The sequence below is a fragment of the Schistocerca piceifrons genome, chromosome 6, assembly GCF_021461385.2.
Source record: "Schistocerca piceifrons isolate TAMUIC-IGC-003096 chromosome 6, iqSchPice1.1, whole genome shotgun sequence".
NCBI classification, from domain to species: domain Eukaryota; kingdom Metazoa; phylum Arthropoda; class Insecta; order Orthoptera; family Acrididae; genus Schistocerca; species Schistocerca piceifrons.
Genome location: NC_060143.1, coordinates 424219257 through 424234297, shown reverse-complemented (window position 1 = coordinate 424234297; position 15041 = coordinate 424219257). Strand labels below are relative to the sequence as shown.

General features: G+C 45.1%; 1 protein-coding gene across 1 annotated transcript in view; it reads right to left on the bottom strand.

Annotated features, from left to right (window-relative positions):
- The window catches only part of LOC124803360 (neural-cadherin-like), a 230214-nt gene extending 215373 nt beyond the window's left edge, over positions 1-14841 (bottom strand). The window contains 1 exon segment of the mRNA XM_047264545.1: positions 14793-14841. Within this exon segment, the coding sequence (XP_047120501.1) occupies positions 14793-14841 (49 nt within the window).
- Positions 14842-15041: the final 200 nt, after the last annotated feature.

The following is a 15041-nucleotide window of genomic DNA, read 5'->3' as shown; positions in this document are numbered from 1 at the left end:
AACTGTCGTATAATGTTACCCCTTTTACAGGATGTGACTGTGATGTATACTAATGAATGTGGAAATGAGATTATTAGTCCGTTTTTTGTCCGTTTTTTAAAGAGTTTTCTAGCTGTTACGAAGAAACGCAGTAAAACTGGAGTGATACTGAATCTAAGACCTTTCCGAACCAAATTTATTATGTGGTCTGTGTAATGGATTTATGGTCGCCAGCCTACCTAGGCAAATAAGTGGTTAAGTTTCAGAAAAGCAGAAGAAGCAAATTTGGCCTATCTTCCTGTTGTTCCCTAACATAACTACACAAATGAATATAACGTTTCAGGATACGGCTCTGAGAAAGAAAGTCTTTTAGTTACTACACACACACACACATATAAAGCTTTGATCTAGAAACGTTGCGAATTTTTGATCGTCACTAAGTGCTAAGAAAATTTTGGCCGTGGGATGGGTGGAGGGGTGACTTCTATGTTTGCATTTTGTATAACCAACATATTAAATACATAAATATTCTAATAGCATAATATACAGATTTAAATTTAGTAATACATTTTGTGTATACCAGGCCGTAACAAATGATCTGTCAAAAGCCGAAGGTAGGGTGTGGTCACTCTGTATTGCCATTCCTTAATTTTATGCAATCCTGCTTCTGTGTTACTAAGCCACATAAGTAATTTTCATCTCTTAACTCTCTGTACCTTACTAAACTTCACTTATAACTGAAAGAATTTTATCTTTATTTTACACAAAACTTAAATTGGCAAAACCTCAGTTTTTATGCACGACATGTTCGTCTTTCTAGCAAAACTTATTTACTCACTTTCACTTTACTTGTTACAACAAAGAGAGAAAGAATATTAAAATCATTAAATTTGTCTGAAGACATCTACTTGCGTACTTAAGCAAAATCACCACTTCTACTTCGTAAATAATACAGTACTGTTACCTGCACTTTAAAAGTTAGTCCATAGCAATTATTTTTAGACATTTATTCAGAGATAAAAATTATTACTTGTAGATACTGACTAAAGCACTTGAAATGTTTTTATAACAGTTTTACTCTGAATAATTAAACACCAGCAAAGGACCCTATATACGTGAACGATAACGAATAAAACAACAGGATAAACCAAAATTTATGTTTAACAGAATAATTATTCAGCAGTCGTCATCCGAGGCTGTTGTGCAACAGTTTCCTGTCAAGACATTGCCTGCTCCATCCGAGTGCTGCCTCTTTCACAGCTGCCTAAAGACTGTCCTCTCGCTCCCGATCGCTCTACAGGTAGCGCGCCAAAAAAAAAAAAAAAAGAAAAAAAACCCAAGCCACCTTTTATGCTTCCCACAGTAACTTTCGTGCAGTACTGAAGCATTACATCTTTTACATAAAACATATCCTACACATTATCCCTAAGGGTGGCGTACCATTATATACAAATCACAACTTGCCCAAATGTATATAATTACACACATGAGGTCTATGGCGTCTTGTCACAGTCCGCTCCCCCCCCCCCCCCCCCCCTTAGAGGTACAAGTCCTTCATCGGGCGCCGGCCGGTGTGGGTGTGGCCGTGCGGTTCTAAGCACTTAAGTCTGGAACCGCATGACCGCTACGGTCGCAGGTTCGAGTCCTGCCTCGGGCATGGTTGTGTGTGATGTCCTTAGGTTAGTTAGGTTTAAGTAGTTCTAAGTTCTAGGTGACTGATGACCACAGATGTTAAGTCCCATAGTGCTCAGAGCCATTTTTGAACTTCCTCGGGCATGGGTGTGTGTCGTCCTTAGCCTTAGTTAGTTTAAATTAGATTAAATAGTGTGTAAGCTTAGGGAACTATGACCTCAGCAGATTGGTCCCGTAAGACCTTACCACAAATGTCCAAATATTTTACACACACGAACATTTTCATTTCATTAATCATTGACAAAATAGTATTCTTTACACAAAAAATGGCTCTGAGCACTATGGGACTCAACTTCTAAGGTCATCAGTCCCCTAGAACTTAGAACTAGTTAAACCTAACTAACCTAAGGACGTCACACACATCAATGCCCGAGGCAGGATTCGAACCTGCGACCTTAGCGGTCTGGCGGTTCCAGACTGCAGCGCCTAGAACCGCATGGCCACTTCGGCCGGCAGAATTCTTTACATAAGTTACAAACATACATTAGCAAACCATTATATTGTCGCATACTTTATAAATTAGATGACTGATAATAGTGTTAGAAAGTTAGCTCAACGAGATGAGCAATGACTGTATCTCTTATTGGTTATAAGGGTTGAGACATAGCTCCTGAAACGTGAGATGTGTCGGAAACGGCCGTTCTATTACACAGAGAGACCGAGGGCCTTGGTTCTACCTGCGGTAACCGTGCTGTTACCGAACTCAAGGAACATTAATTCAGCAGCACACATTTACCGCCGTTCACACTGATCAACCAAAACATTACGACTAGTGAACACCGCGAGAATGGATGCCGCCTGGTGCCCTCGCGGTCACGTGGCGCGGCAATGAAAACATAACGGGCAGTAAAATGAAAACAGACAGATGGAAAAAGTAAGTTAACTAGAGGGTGTTCCATTTATACGAAAACCGTACGCGCGTGTCTGTGTTTGCCAGCCACCGGAGCCGCACAAGCTGGTCGAATGGGTTGCCCTGTTGAGGCCGTTGTGCGCGCGTTTTCGGCCAGTGTCATTCGAACAGTGAAACGAACATTACAAGTGTAACACTGAAGTTTGCGAACGCAACATGGGTAAAAACTAGTTATTCCATTCCACGAAGAGTGTCTAGCTACTTTTCGTTTGTGCGTCCGGCGATTGTTTAAACATAAGTTTCCATGTGTCTGAATTCTACATCGTCATGCAATTCACAAATTAGTGAATAAATTTCGTAAAACGGGAAGTGCTCGTAATAAGAAGGGGAATTGATGCTGTGTGGTACTTAAAGCTCACGAAAGCTGATATCAGGAGATCATTACATGTCGTGGAGGGACAATAAACTATTATTATTGGTCCTCGCAACCTAAGAATTTACCGTCAGACAGGGAGGCGTGCTCGATGTCTGCATAGCGGACGTCCAGCGCCCTCGCATCGGACCATTCACTTTTAATTTTTTATTCCGACGACGAGTAAGCCGTTTTGATTCCAAGACGGCGAACTGATGAGAAATTTGGAGAAAATTTCAAGAACATCTTTCGGATGATCTCGCAAATTTTACTCAGCAGTGCTGCAACGTTTTCCAACGTCTTGGACTCAGACAGTGGCGCCTCACCGCCAGAGAAGGCACAATAGCTACTTCTTGTTCATCAACTACTTCCCAGCTGCGTGCCGCAATTGCAGAAAATAGGATTTGTCTGGAATGGCAGCGTCTGCTAAACTGAGTGCGCCGAGAAATACGCAAGAAGATCGACAACCGCAGTAACCAAGTATGAACTAACAAAATTTACACTCTGAAACCCAGCGTAGGCCCGGCGTGGAAGAATGTAACACGCTTCCTTTCTCGAAACAGGATTCCTTCACCTCAAGTTGGAAATACAGTGGTAAGAGGCTTCAACGCAAAGACCGAGGGCCTGGAGGATGTCTTTACGAAAGATTTCCAGCCAATAGACGATCTGATGCATCAGGTACAAGATGAAAGGCTACCAAGATTCTTTGGATCCACACGTAGATGAAGAAATACAGAGCCAATCATGGTGGACAGGTTCGCTGCCAGCTTGACCGCCTAACACTAAGGAAGGCTGGAGGGACGGTACTTATCTCCTACGGCATGCTTCTCTACCTGCCGCCGACGGCTGTTGACCACGTTGTGATCCTTTTAAAGGCGGTAATGAGAATAGGCAACTTCCATACGGCACGGAAACATGTGGATATCGTGGCCAATCTCAACCTGGGGCAGACACACGATCCCTGCTACCGACAGTATACCTACGTTCCGGAGTATAGCCAGAGTCTCTCAAAGATATTCGAGAGTATCCAACAGCCACGCCTACTGGACCTTGTGGAAGCGGACAACCTTTCATCAGATGTCCAGTTTGAGTTTTGGAAATGGTATTCCACAATAAAACAAGACCTACACTTTGTGGAGGGTGCAATGGACGCCTTTCGCCTCCACAGCTTCTGTGGACCCCTACTGCTAGATGTCACCATAGCTTCCGACTGAATAGCATGAGCTAAGACCAAGAGTCTGTTTAATCGAAAATTCAAAACATATTTGTACTATTATATGCTGTCAAGCCTTCGTACAACTGTCTCATGAATCGTTATTGTGTTATGGTACCAGTTGTCAAAGGGTGATATTTGCAGCACAATACATTTCGGCACTGCGTTACCCCATTACCAAATGCTTAAAGCTTCTATGCCATAAGGTGCCGTCAAATATAAGAAACCTAGCAGCAAACATGCACTGTTACACTGCGAACTCTTCTTAGAACATCTCACGTTTGAGCTTTACACTGTCAAGGCGTAGTTGTAAACTAACGACAGCCCTCAGTTAACGACTGCTTTGAGTGTATAACGCACCAACGGGAGATGTTCTACGAAGAGTTTTGTGTGTGACAATGCACGATTGATGCTGGATTTTTACGTAATGTCTAACGCCTAAAGGCATAGAAGCTTTAAGCTCTTCAGAACAGGATTTTTTTCCTTTATTGAATTTCGATTACCCTCGCCTGACAGCATCTTAATACGCCGCTCTACAGCCGATAGGACAGTTAAAAAACATAATGGGAAGATGACATACAATATGTAATGGCGATAAAACGCAGATTTTGTTAAAAACAGTAAAATGGCGAAAATTTGCGGAAGTTAAAATAGAAAAAAAACTAATGAAGACACAAAATAAGTACACTGGCATAGTTAAGAAAACACAGCAACAGTATGGTTTCTGTTTGCAACACTTTAAAAAGGGGGCACACAACATTGAACACTCAAATACTGCACCAGAGATTAGAGACAAAGATAACACACCACAGCCTGAAGCAGATGGTGGGGGGGGGGGGGGGAGGACAACCCAGACTGATTAGGGGAAAAAGGGTGGGGAAAGTAAAAAGGGGAGGGGGCAGCCGATGGACGGAGAGGACACTGAAAAAGGAGGGGGGAGCAGCGCAGACACGAGAAAAAGAGTGGGGAAGACAGTGGAGGGGAAATAAAAAGGACTCGGGGGGAGAGAATGGAGTCAAGGAGTGGGTAGGGGGAGTAAAATCAAGATGAAAAGGGGGAGGGAGAGGGAGCCCGGGAAAAGGACAGATGAGAGGAAGGGAGGGGAAGGTGAGGATCAAAGTTTGTAGGAGGGATAAATGGAGGGAGAGAAGGCATCATCCGGGCGGCAGAGTGAGAACAGTACTTTTTTTTTCCTTTATTGTAATTTTAATCACCTATACAGGCAGGCTGGCAGAAGCACATTACGCTGCTCTTCAGCCTTAAGTGGAACAATAACATGACATAGAGGTGATACAGACAATACAAAAAACAGCGGGCAAAAAAATGGAGATACAAAAAAACAATAAACATGAAGCCGTTCACGTTGGACGATAAAAACACTAACACTTGTGGACACGGCGCACAAAACATGGAGAACGGCGATGGCACACGTGAACAGTGGAGTAGTAACTGCACAAAACACAAAACGAAGCACACACACGAGATACTGATGTCGACGATCTCCGGCGCGCGAATGTTCACTATGCGTGTGCGAGTCCGGGGACCTGCCAAGAGAGGAGGTGGAGGAAGGGGAGTGGGAGAGCGAGAGGGGAGAGCAGAGATGCCACGGGCAGGGGAGAAAGGAGGGAGGGAGGAAGGGGGAGGGGAAGCCCGGGGGAAGAGGGGTGGAGGGAGAGGACGTGGGAAAAGGAAAGAGAAGGGAAGGGAAGAGAAGGGAGGGAGGGTGCCTAAAGGAAAGGACACCAGAAGTGGGGGGTGGGGCAGGGTCAAAGTTGATAGGAGGGGTAGATGGAGGGGAGGAGGACATCATCAGGGAGGGGGAGCTGGCGGAAGCCACCTTGGGAGAGGGTTAGGAGGGTGGACAGATGGAGACCGGGTGGGACGTGCGAATACAGGCGCGGCAGCGGGTGGGGGTGGGAGAGGATCGGGGAGACGAGCGGGTGAGGAGGATCGAGTTTGCGGGAGGTGTACAGGATCCGTATCCTTTCAAGGAAAAGGAGGAGGTGGGGGAAGGGGATGAGATTGTACAGGATCCGCGTGGGGGAGGGGAGACGGATGCGATAGGCGAGGCGGAGAGCATGACGTTCAAGGATTTGGAGGGATTTATAAAATGTAGGGGGGGCGGAGATCCAAGCCGGATGGGCATAACAAAGGATAGGGCGGATGAGGGACTTATAGGTGTGGAGGATGGTGGAGGGGTCCAGACCCCACGTACGGCCAGAGAGGAGCTTGAGGAGACTGAGTCGGGAGCGTGCCTTGGCTTGGGTTGTCCGGAGGTGGGGAGTCCAGGAGAAGCGACGGTCGAGGGTGACGCCAAGGTACTTAAGGGTGGGAGTGAGGGCGATAGGATGGCCATAGATGGTGAGATAGAAATCAAGGAGGCGGAAGGAAGGGGTGGTTTTACCTACAATGATCGCCTGTGAGAACAGTACCTACTACATCTGCTTACATACTCCACGAGTCACTGTACAGTGTGTGGAGGAGTACCACAACTAGACATTTCCTTCGCCGTTCCACTAGCAAACAGCACCTCCTAATTTCTCGTATCTTATCTTCGTGGCCCTTACGCGAAATATACAGGTTGATTATAATTAAACTTTCAAACCGCTGTAGAAATAACACCGCAGGTCAGAATGACATCAAATTGCAATGGAATGTTATCGGAGATGGGGGAAAACGTATAACAGAAGAAAAATAGATAGTTACAAAATGTGGCATTAGATGGCGCTGTAAGCATCACAATTTAACAGAGGTCGACTACAAATGACAAATGAATCATACAACAATACCTAAGGTGTACGTTTGACGTTAAACAAACTGTACTATTCAGTATGCATGGGTGTACAGGAGTGATGCTGTTAGTTACGTAAGCCCCTCCACCACGGCATGGTCACATCACATTGGATGGGAAAAATCGATTTCTAATTGTCCTGAGGCCAATAATCGCATTAAAAGCATCACTCACATCGGTTTTTTTTAATTGTCATGAGGTCAGAAACTGCATAAAAAGCATCAATCAAAATCAAATCGGATTACTGATTTCTGTGTGAGTGGCACAAAACATGTTCAGTGTGCTGTCCACCGTTTTCCGCAATAAGTTGAAATCGAGAAACATGTAATGGATCGTAAATGGTGAAGCGATTACAGAGATCAGACGTGTTTTATGTTGGAGAGATTTTGCTGATGTCTTGCGACGCTATTAAGCTCCATTGTGAATGTTCAGTTAGTCGATGGCACAATAAACAAAATCAAGAAAATGTTACGCATTCAAGAGATTTCAGGTGGAGCAGATCCGACGAGGAGTATCAGCGAGATCGACGCTGCAGGACATATAGCTAGCTCTCCTGTGGTATTTAAGACCAAAGACTTATATTCTTCAGCTTTTAAAAGACTAAAGCTACAATCTAAATAAAACCACTGCAAATCATAACTAAAAATATCAAAAATAAATAAGAAGCAGAGAATTTTCTTAAATAAATTTCTTAAATAAATAAATTAATTAATTAAAATATAATAAAAACAGCATGTTCCACAACTGACTGACGTGCTTCTGGGGTCACGTTCAGAATGTGTTGCGCAATGCGTGGCTTCAATGCAACTAAGTTTGCAATCTGAACATTGAACACAATGTCTTTCAGACAGCCCCACAATCAGAAGACACAAGGATTAAGACCAGGTGATCGGGTCGGCCAGGCTGTAGGGAAATGGTTGCTGATAATTCTAGTATTTCGGAAGTGACGCTTCAGCGGCTGCTTAACTGATTTGCAATGTGCGGAGGTGCGCCATGTTGCACAAAAATGATCCCATCCACACATTCACGCTGTTGGAGAGCTGGAATGACGTGATTGCGCAAAAGACCTCATAGCTCTTCATAGTGATGGTACAGGTAACAGGACCGCAAGCATCTGTCTCTTCGAAAAAGTAGGGCCATACGATAAATGATGCAGTATACTCGCACCACACAGTGACCTTTTCAGGATTAAGTGGTACTGGATAATTCGTGTGTCGATTTTCCGTTGTCCCCCCCTGTCAGGTGGAAGTCGGTTTCGTCTGTCCATGAAATCTTACACCGCCAATCATTGTCCACTTCCATGGGAGAGAAATTCTAAAGCAAAGGTCTCTCTTGCTGGCAGGTCAACAGGAAGCAACTTGGGTACATAAGTAATTTTGAATGGATGGCAAAGAAGGATGTCTTGTAGGATTTTACTCACTGTGCTCAAGGTTATGTCCAATGTTTGGGCAAGTCTCCGTGCACTACACGTTTGAACACTACCACTCGTCTACTCCTGCACTGCTGTGGCCACTGCTTCCACTAACGACGAATCAATTCGTTTCCGCCCTCTACAAGGTTGATCACCAAAAGAATCCGTCTTTTCGAATTTCCGAATCATTTTCTCCAGACCCATAGCATTTATTGGACCAACGCCTTTTTGCAAACCCTTCAGTGTCCAGAACTTCCGCAGAGCGACGTGTGCACAGCCATCATTCATGTAATACAGCTTTACAACCAAAGAGCGATCCTGCTTGAGACAGTCATGGTGAACGTCGCAGACGCTAAAGGAGGAAAAGCCTTTTGTTTTTCCTTTATTAGATTACGATTCCTCCTCCCCCCCTAGAGGGAGGGGGGCGGGCTGGCAGCAGCACAATACGCTGCTCTGCAGACTACAGATAAGTTTAAAAAACAGAATTGGGAGATATGAAAATAAAAGCAGGCGACAAAATGGTGACTGTTAAAAACTCAAAGAAGGCGAAAAAGTTGCGAAGAAAATATAAAACACAAAGGTCGGTTATGCTGATTAAAACACATAATAAGTAGGCAGGCACAATTAAAAAACACGGTGACAGTCTGGTTTCTGTTCACACCTGGCAACAGTGGCTGGTCACAACGCTGACAGGGGACGCACACCACGGAACAGCACTATAGAGGCGACAAAGCAGCCGGTGGGGGCGAGGTGAGGACCAATGAGGGGGAAAACAGGGGGGGGGGGGCCGTGGAGAGGAAAAGAAGAAAGGGGGAAGCTGATGGAGGAAGAAGACATAGAAAAAAATGGGCAGGGCAGATGCGAGGAGGAGTCGGGGAGGTAGTGGAGGGGAAAGCAAAAGGACTCTGGGCAGAGAAGGGAGTCAGAGAGTGGGTAGGTGGGGGAAAAAAACAGGATGGAAGTGTAGGGGCGAGAGGGAGCCTGGGAAAAGAACAGAGGGAGGGAGGGGGAGGTTAGGATCAGATTTGATAGGAGGGATAAATAGAGGGAGAGAGGACAACATCCAGGAGGGGGAGTCGATGGAAGCCACCTTGGGAAAGGAGCATAGGGGGGGGGGCAATGGTGAAGGAACGGCAGAGGGCGGGGGTTGGGGAGCAGAGGAGCAACCAGGGGATGAGGGTTGGCAGAAGGTGTAGAGGACGCAGATATGTTCGAGGAAAAGGAGAGGGTGGAGGAAACGAATCACGTCATAGAGGATCTGTGTGGGGGACAGGAGGCGTATATGGAAGATGAGGTGGAGTGCATGGCGCTCGAGGATCTGGAGGGATTTATAGAATTTGGTGGGGCGTGCATATGTGGGTGGGATGGGCATAACAGAGGATGGGACGAATTAAGGATTTGTAGGTGTGTTGAATGGTAGAGGGGTTCAACACCTATGTCCGGCCACAGAGTAGTTTAAGGAGTCTGAAGCAGTTGTGGGTTTTGGATTGGATAGAGCGGAGATGAGGGATCCAGGTGAGGTGACGGTCAATGGTGAGGCCAAGGTAGGTGAGGGTGCGGGAGAGGCGGACAGGACGGGTGCAGATGTAAGTGAAAAATCAAGGAGCTGGAAGGAGAGAGTGGTACGACCTATGATGTTTGCCTGGGTCTTAGGGGATTTATTTTCAGGAGCCACTGGTTGCACGACGCGGCAAAAAGATCAAGGAGGTTCTGGAGAAGCGTTGGGACCGTTGAATGGTAGAAGCGGGGAAAAGGAAGGCAGCGTCATCAGTATACTGCAGGAGGTGTACTGCAGGGGGGGGGGGGGGGTATTGGGGCATATCTGCCGTGTACAGGAGGACAGAGGACTGGGGCACATCCGCAGAGGGCGAGGTGTGGAAATCGGCGTTATGGATGGTAACGTAGTAGGGGCGGCGGAAGAGAAACAAGGCAATCAGACGGTCATAGTTGATAGGAAGAGCGTAGGTCTGGGGTTTAAATAGGAGTCTGGGATGCCATACACGGTTCTAGGCCTTTTAGAGGAGGGAGACAAAAATGGCGGAGCGACGGGAGTTAAGGTGGAGGGAGAGGAGAGGAAAAGACGTGTAGCCGTCGTTTTTATAACAACTTCAATGGGTCGTGCGCAGGCCAGGTGTTCTCATTTACGTATTCTGACACATACAGCGCCACCTATTGACCTTTTCACACTTTTTTTCTTCTGCTATACGTTTCCCCCCTTCTCCGATAGTATTCTGTAGCAATTTGAAATCATTTTGACCAGTGGTGTTATTTCTACAGCGTTTTGAAAGTTTAATTATAATCACCCTGTATATTTGTGGCAGTAGAATCGTTCTGCACTTAGGTTAAAATGTACGCCCTCTAAATTTTCTCAATAGTGTTCCTCTAAAAGAAGTTCGTCTTCCCTTCAGGGATTCAAACTAGGGTTACCGAAGTCTCTCCATGATATTTGTGTGTTGTTCGAAACAGATCTAGCAGCCTACCTCTGATTTTGTTCGATGTGTAACTTTATTCTGACTTAGTACAAATTCCAAACACTCTAAGTAGTACTGAAGAACAGATCGCCCTAGCGTCCTATATGCGAGCTCCTTTAGAGATCAACCACAGTTTCCAGAAATTCTCCCAATAAACCGAAGTCGACCATTCGTTTTCCTTACCGCCATACGCACATGCTCGTTCCATTTCATGACGCTCTGCAATGTTACGCCCAGATATTTAAACGACATGACAGTGTCTAGCTGGACACAGATAATGCTGTATTGGAACATTACGGATTTGGTTTTCCTAGACATCTGCGTTGACTTAGACTTTTCTGCATTTAGAGCTATCTGTCATTCATCACCAACTAGAAATTGTGTATCATCTCGTAGCCTCCTACATTCACTCATTTCAACACATTCCCGTACACAACAGCATCATCAGAGAACAACCATAGACAGCTGCCCACCCTGTCCGTCAGAGGCCGGCCGCTGTGGCCGAGCGGTTCTAGGCCCTTCATTCCGGAACCGTTCTGCTGCTACGGTCGCAGGTTCGAGTCCTGCCTCGGGCATGGATTTGTGTGATGTCCTTAGCTTATGGAAAATAATAGAGGTCCTAATACACTTCCCTGGAGCACTCTTAATGAAACCCTTATCTGCGATGAACACTCGCTGTAAGGACAGCGTACTAGGTTCTATTATCTGAGAAGTCTTCGAGCCACTCACATGTCAGCGACTCTGTTCCGTACATTGGTTGACAGTTTTCAATGGGGCACCGTGTAAAAAAATGCTTTGTTGAAATCTAGATATATGAAATCTAGCCTGTTGCACTTCAGCTATAGTTCTCAGTATGTCAGAAAAGAACAAACTGAATCTCGCACGAGCCATGCTTTCTAAAACCATGCTGATTCGTGGACAGCGCGCTTTTTCCAAGTAACTCGGAACATTACGCTGGGCGAGAGATACGCGATAAATGGAAGCCAGGTAAGGGACTACTGCCACAGAGTACTCTTTGTAAAACCAAACTGGGATTCCTTCCGGACTTGGCCCCTTATTTGTTTTCATTTCTTTCAGCTGTTTCTGTAAGCAATGATGCATATTACTATGTTGTCCATAGAGGAATCTGTTTGATGTTCAAACGATGATACGTTTGTACGATTCTTCTGTGTGACTGACTTATGAAATGTGAAATTAAAAAATAAGTATAGTCCCGAAACATGTTGTGCTAACAATAACACGCATTGCCAGCTGGTAGCGTAATATTCATAGCATTGGTATTTTTATTAATTAGAATAAAACTAAAGTCATTAGCGGCTCATAACCGTACAATTGCATTAATTGTTCGCGAGCGATTTTGCTTCTACTGTCGTGTTCTTTCAACCGTGTTAGTTTCCGCCGTTAATTGTGACACACCCTGTATATGTATATAAATCTATTCTATCTACAACCAAGCTGATGCAGCTTATAAAGCGTTTCAAGATTCAATACATTTTTGGTTTGTGAATACTGTAGTACAATGTCGCAGACCCCATCGACAAATTAGTGAATTAAAATGCCCAATAAATAGTGGGATGCACAGCTATGGAACCCTGAACCTAAAAAAACACGTGAGAATACAGAAATGAAATCTTACCGAGAATGTTCATCACTGCAGAAAATCACTGAAGAACTGTGTTAAGTTGAAATAGATCTTTCCCTACGTTATTTTTATTTTGGGGATCTGCTGCGTTAAGGCACAGATAGAGTAATGTTAAATAGAGAACAGCCACCATCTTGGTCGATCGTGGCTGAAATGGATGTTCTGTATTAGCGTTTGTACTATCCAAGGGTAGCGTAGCCCAAATTGTTGCAAGACACGAGTTATATAATTCGTGTTTTCTCTGTGCTGACAGTTTTACGATGAGGTGTGGCTTAATATTTCCAGGAGAAAATATGTCTCTGAGCACTATGGGACTTAACATCTGAGGTCACCAGTTCCCTGGAACTTAGAACTACTTAAACCTAACTAACCTAAGGACATCACACACATCCCTGTCCGAGGCAGGATTCGAACCTGCGACCGTAGCAGTCGCGCGGTTCCAGACTGAAGCGCCTAGAACCGCTCGGCCACCGTGGCCGGCAATACTTCCATGACTCTTTAATATAGTAACCACGATAGAGGAAAAGCGTACAGTTTAACTCTCATCATTAATGATACTAGTCTGCCTGGATGTTGACGTAAAATCACTGCTGTGAAAATGAATTGCTTCTGTGATACACATTTCAGTATTATTTCCTCTTAAAATCCTTCCTCTCCTTCTACAGTTTTGAGTAGCAGCGCATTTAAGGTACTACTCCGCCAATCGACCATCTGATCACAGATGAGCGTTTGCGTTGCTTATACAATTAAAATTGCTACACCAAGAAGAAATACAGATGATAAACGGGTATTCATTGGACAAATATATTATACTAGAACTGACATGTGATTACATTTTCACACAATCTGGGTGCATAGATCCTGAGACATCAGTAAACAGAACAACCACCTCTGGCCGTAATAACGGCCGTGATACGCCTGGGCATTGAGTCAAACAGAGCATGCAGGTTCAACACGATACCACAGTTCATCAAGAGTAGTGACGGTGTATTGTGACGAGCCAGTTGCTCGGCCACCATTGACCAGACATTTACAATTGGTGAGAGATCTGGAGGATGTGCTGGCCAGGGTAGCAGTCGAACATTTTCTGTATCCAGAAAGGCCCATACAGGACCTGCAACATGCGGTTGTGCATTATCCTGCTGAAATGTAGGGTTTCGCAGGGATCGAATGAAGGGGAGAGCCACGGATCGTAACACTTCTGAAAAGTAACGTCCAATGTTCAAAGTGCCGTCAGTGCGAACAAGAGATGAGCGAGACGTGAATCCAGTGGCATCCCATACCATCACGCCGGGTGATACGCCAGTATGGCGATGACGAATACACGCTTCCAATGTGCATTCAGCGCTATGTCGCCAAACACGGATGCGACCATCATGATTCTGTAAACAGAACCTGGATTCATCCGAGAAAATGACGTTTTGCCATTAGTGCACCCAGGTTCGTCGTTGAGTACACCATTGCAGACGCTCCTGTCCGTGATGCAGCGTCAAGGGTAACCGCAGCCTCTGTCTCCGAGCTGACAGTCCATGCTGCTGCAAACGTCGTCGAACTGTTGGTGCAGATGGTTGTTGTCTTGCAAGCGGCCCCATCTGTTGACTCCGTGATCGAGACGTGGCTGCACGATCCGTTACAGCCATGCGGATGAGATGCCTGTCATCTCGACTGCTAGTGATACGAGGCCGTTGGGATCCAGCACGGCGTTCCGTATTACCCTCCTGAACCCACCGATTCCATATTCTGCTAACAGTCATTGTATCTCGACCAACGCGAGCAGCAATGTTGCGATACGATAAACCGCAATCGCGATAGACTACAATCCGACCTTTATGAAAGTCGGAAACGTGAAGGTACGCATTTCTCCTTCTTACACGAGACATCACAACAACGCTTCACCAGGCAGCGGCGGTCAACTGCTGTTTGTATATGAGAAATCGGTTGGAAACTTTCCTCATGTCAGCACGTTATAGGTGTCGCCACCGGCGCCAACCTTGTGTGAATGCTCTGAAAAGCAAATCTTTTGCATATCACAGTATCTTCTTCCTGTCGGTTAAATTTCGCGTCTGTAGCACGTCATCTTCGTGATGTAACAATTTTAATGGCCAGGAGTGTATTTCTTCTTTAGGCATGGGCATGCACTGAATAACTGTTTTTAAATGTCATTACCGAAATTACAACCCAGTACGATCATGACAGCTTAAATATCGTTATAATGAATTTCTTTACATGAATTAGTTGTTGTTCACAACGCGATTGTACTAACGTCTGAAGATGTTATGACTCCCCGTAATACTTCCGAAATATCTAACTCATCATTTTTTTTTATCTTACCTCGTAGTTTCTTAGTGTATGCACTTTGTAGCATTACTTTAATGTCCATCAAGGTAATCTGTTTGTGCAATTCACGTTTGATTCAAACATTATACGAAGAAGTCTTTGTGCTTTCCATGACTATTTCATTAGAGACTGACAACATTTCAAGAGGTGAGACCGGATGTTTACCCTCTCGTTCTGCATGAGGAAGAACTGCAAACAAACCACCCTCTGAACATTATAAGGATGTTATCAGAAGGAAAACAA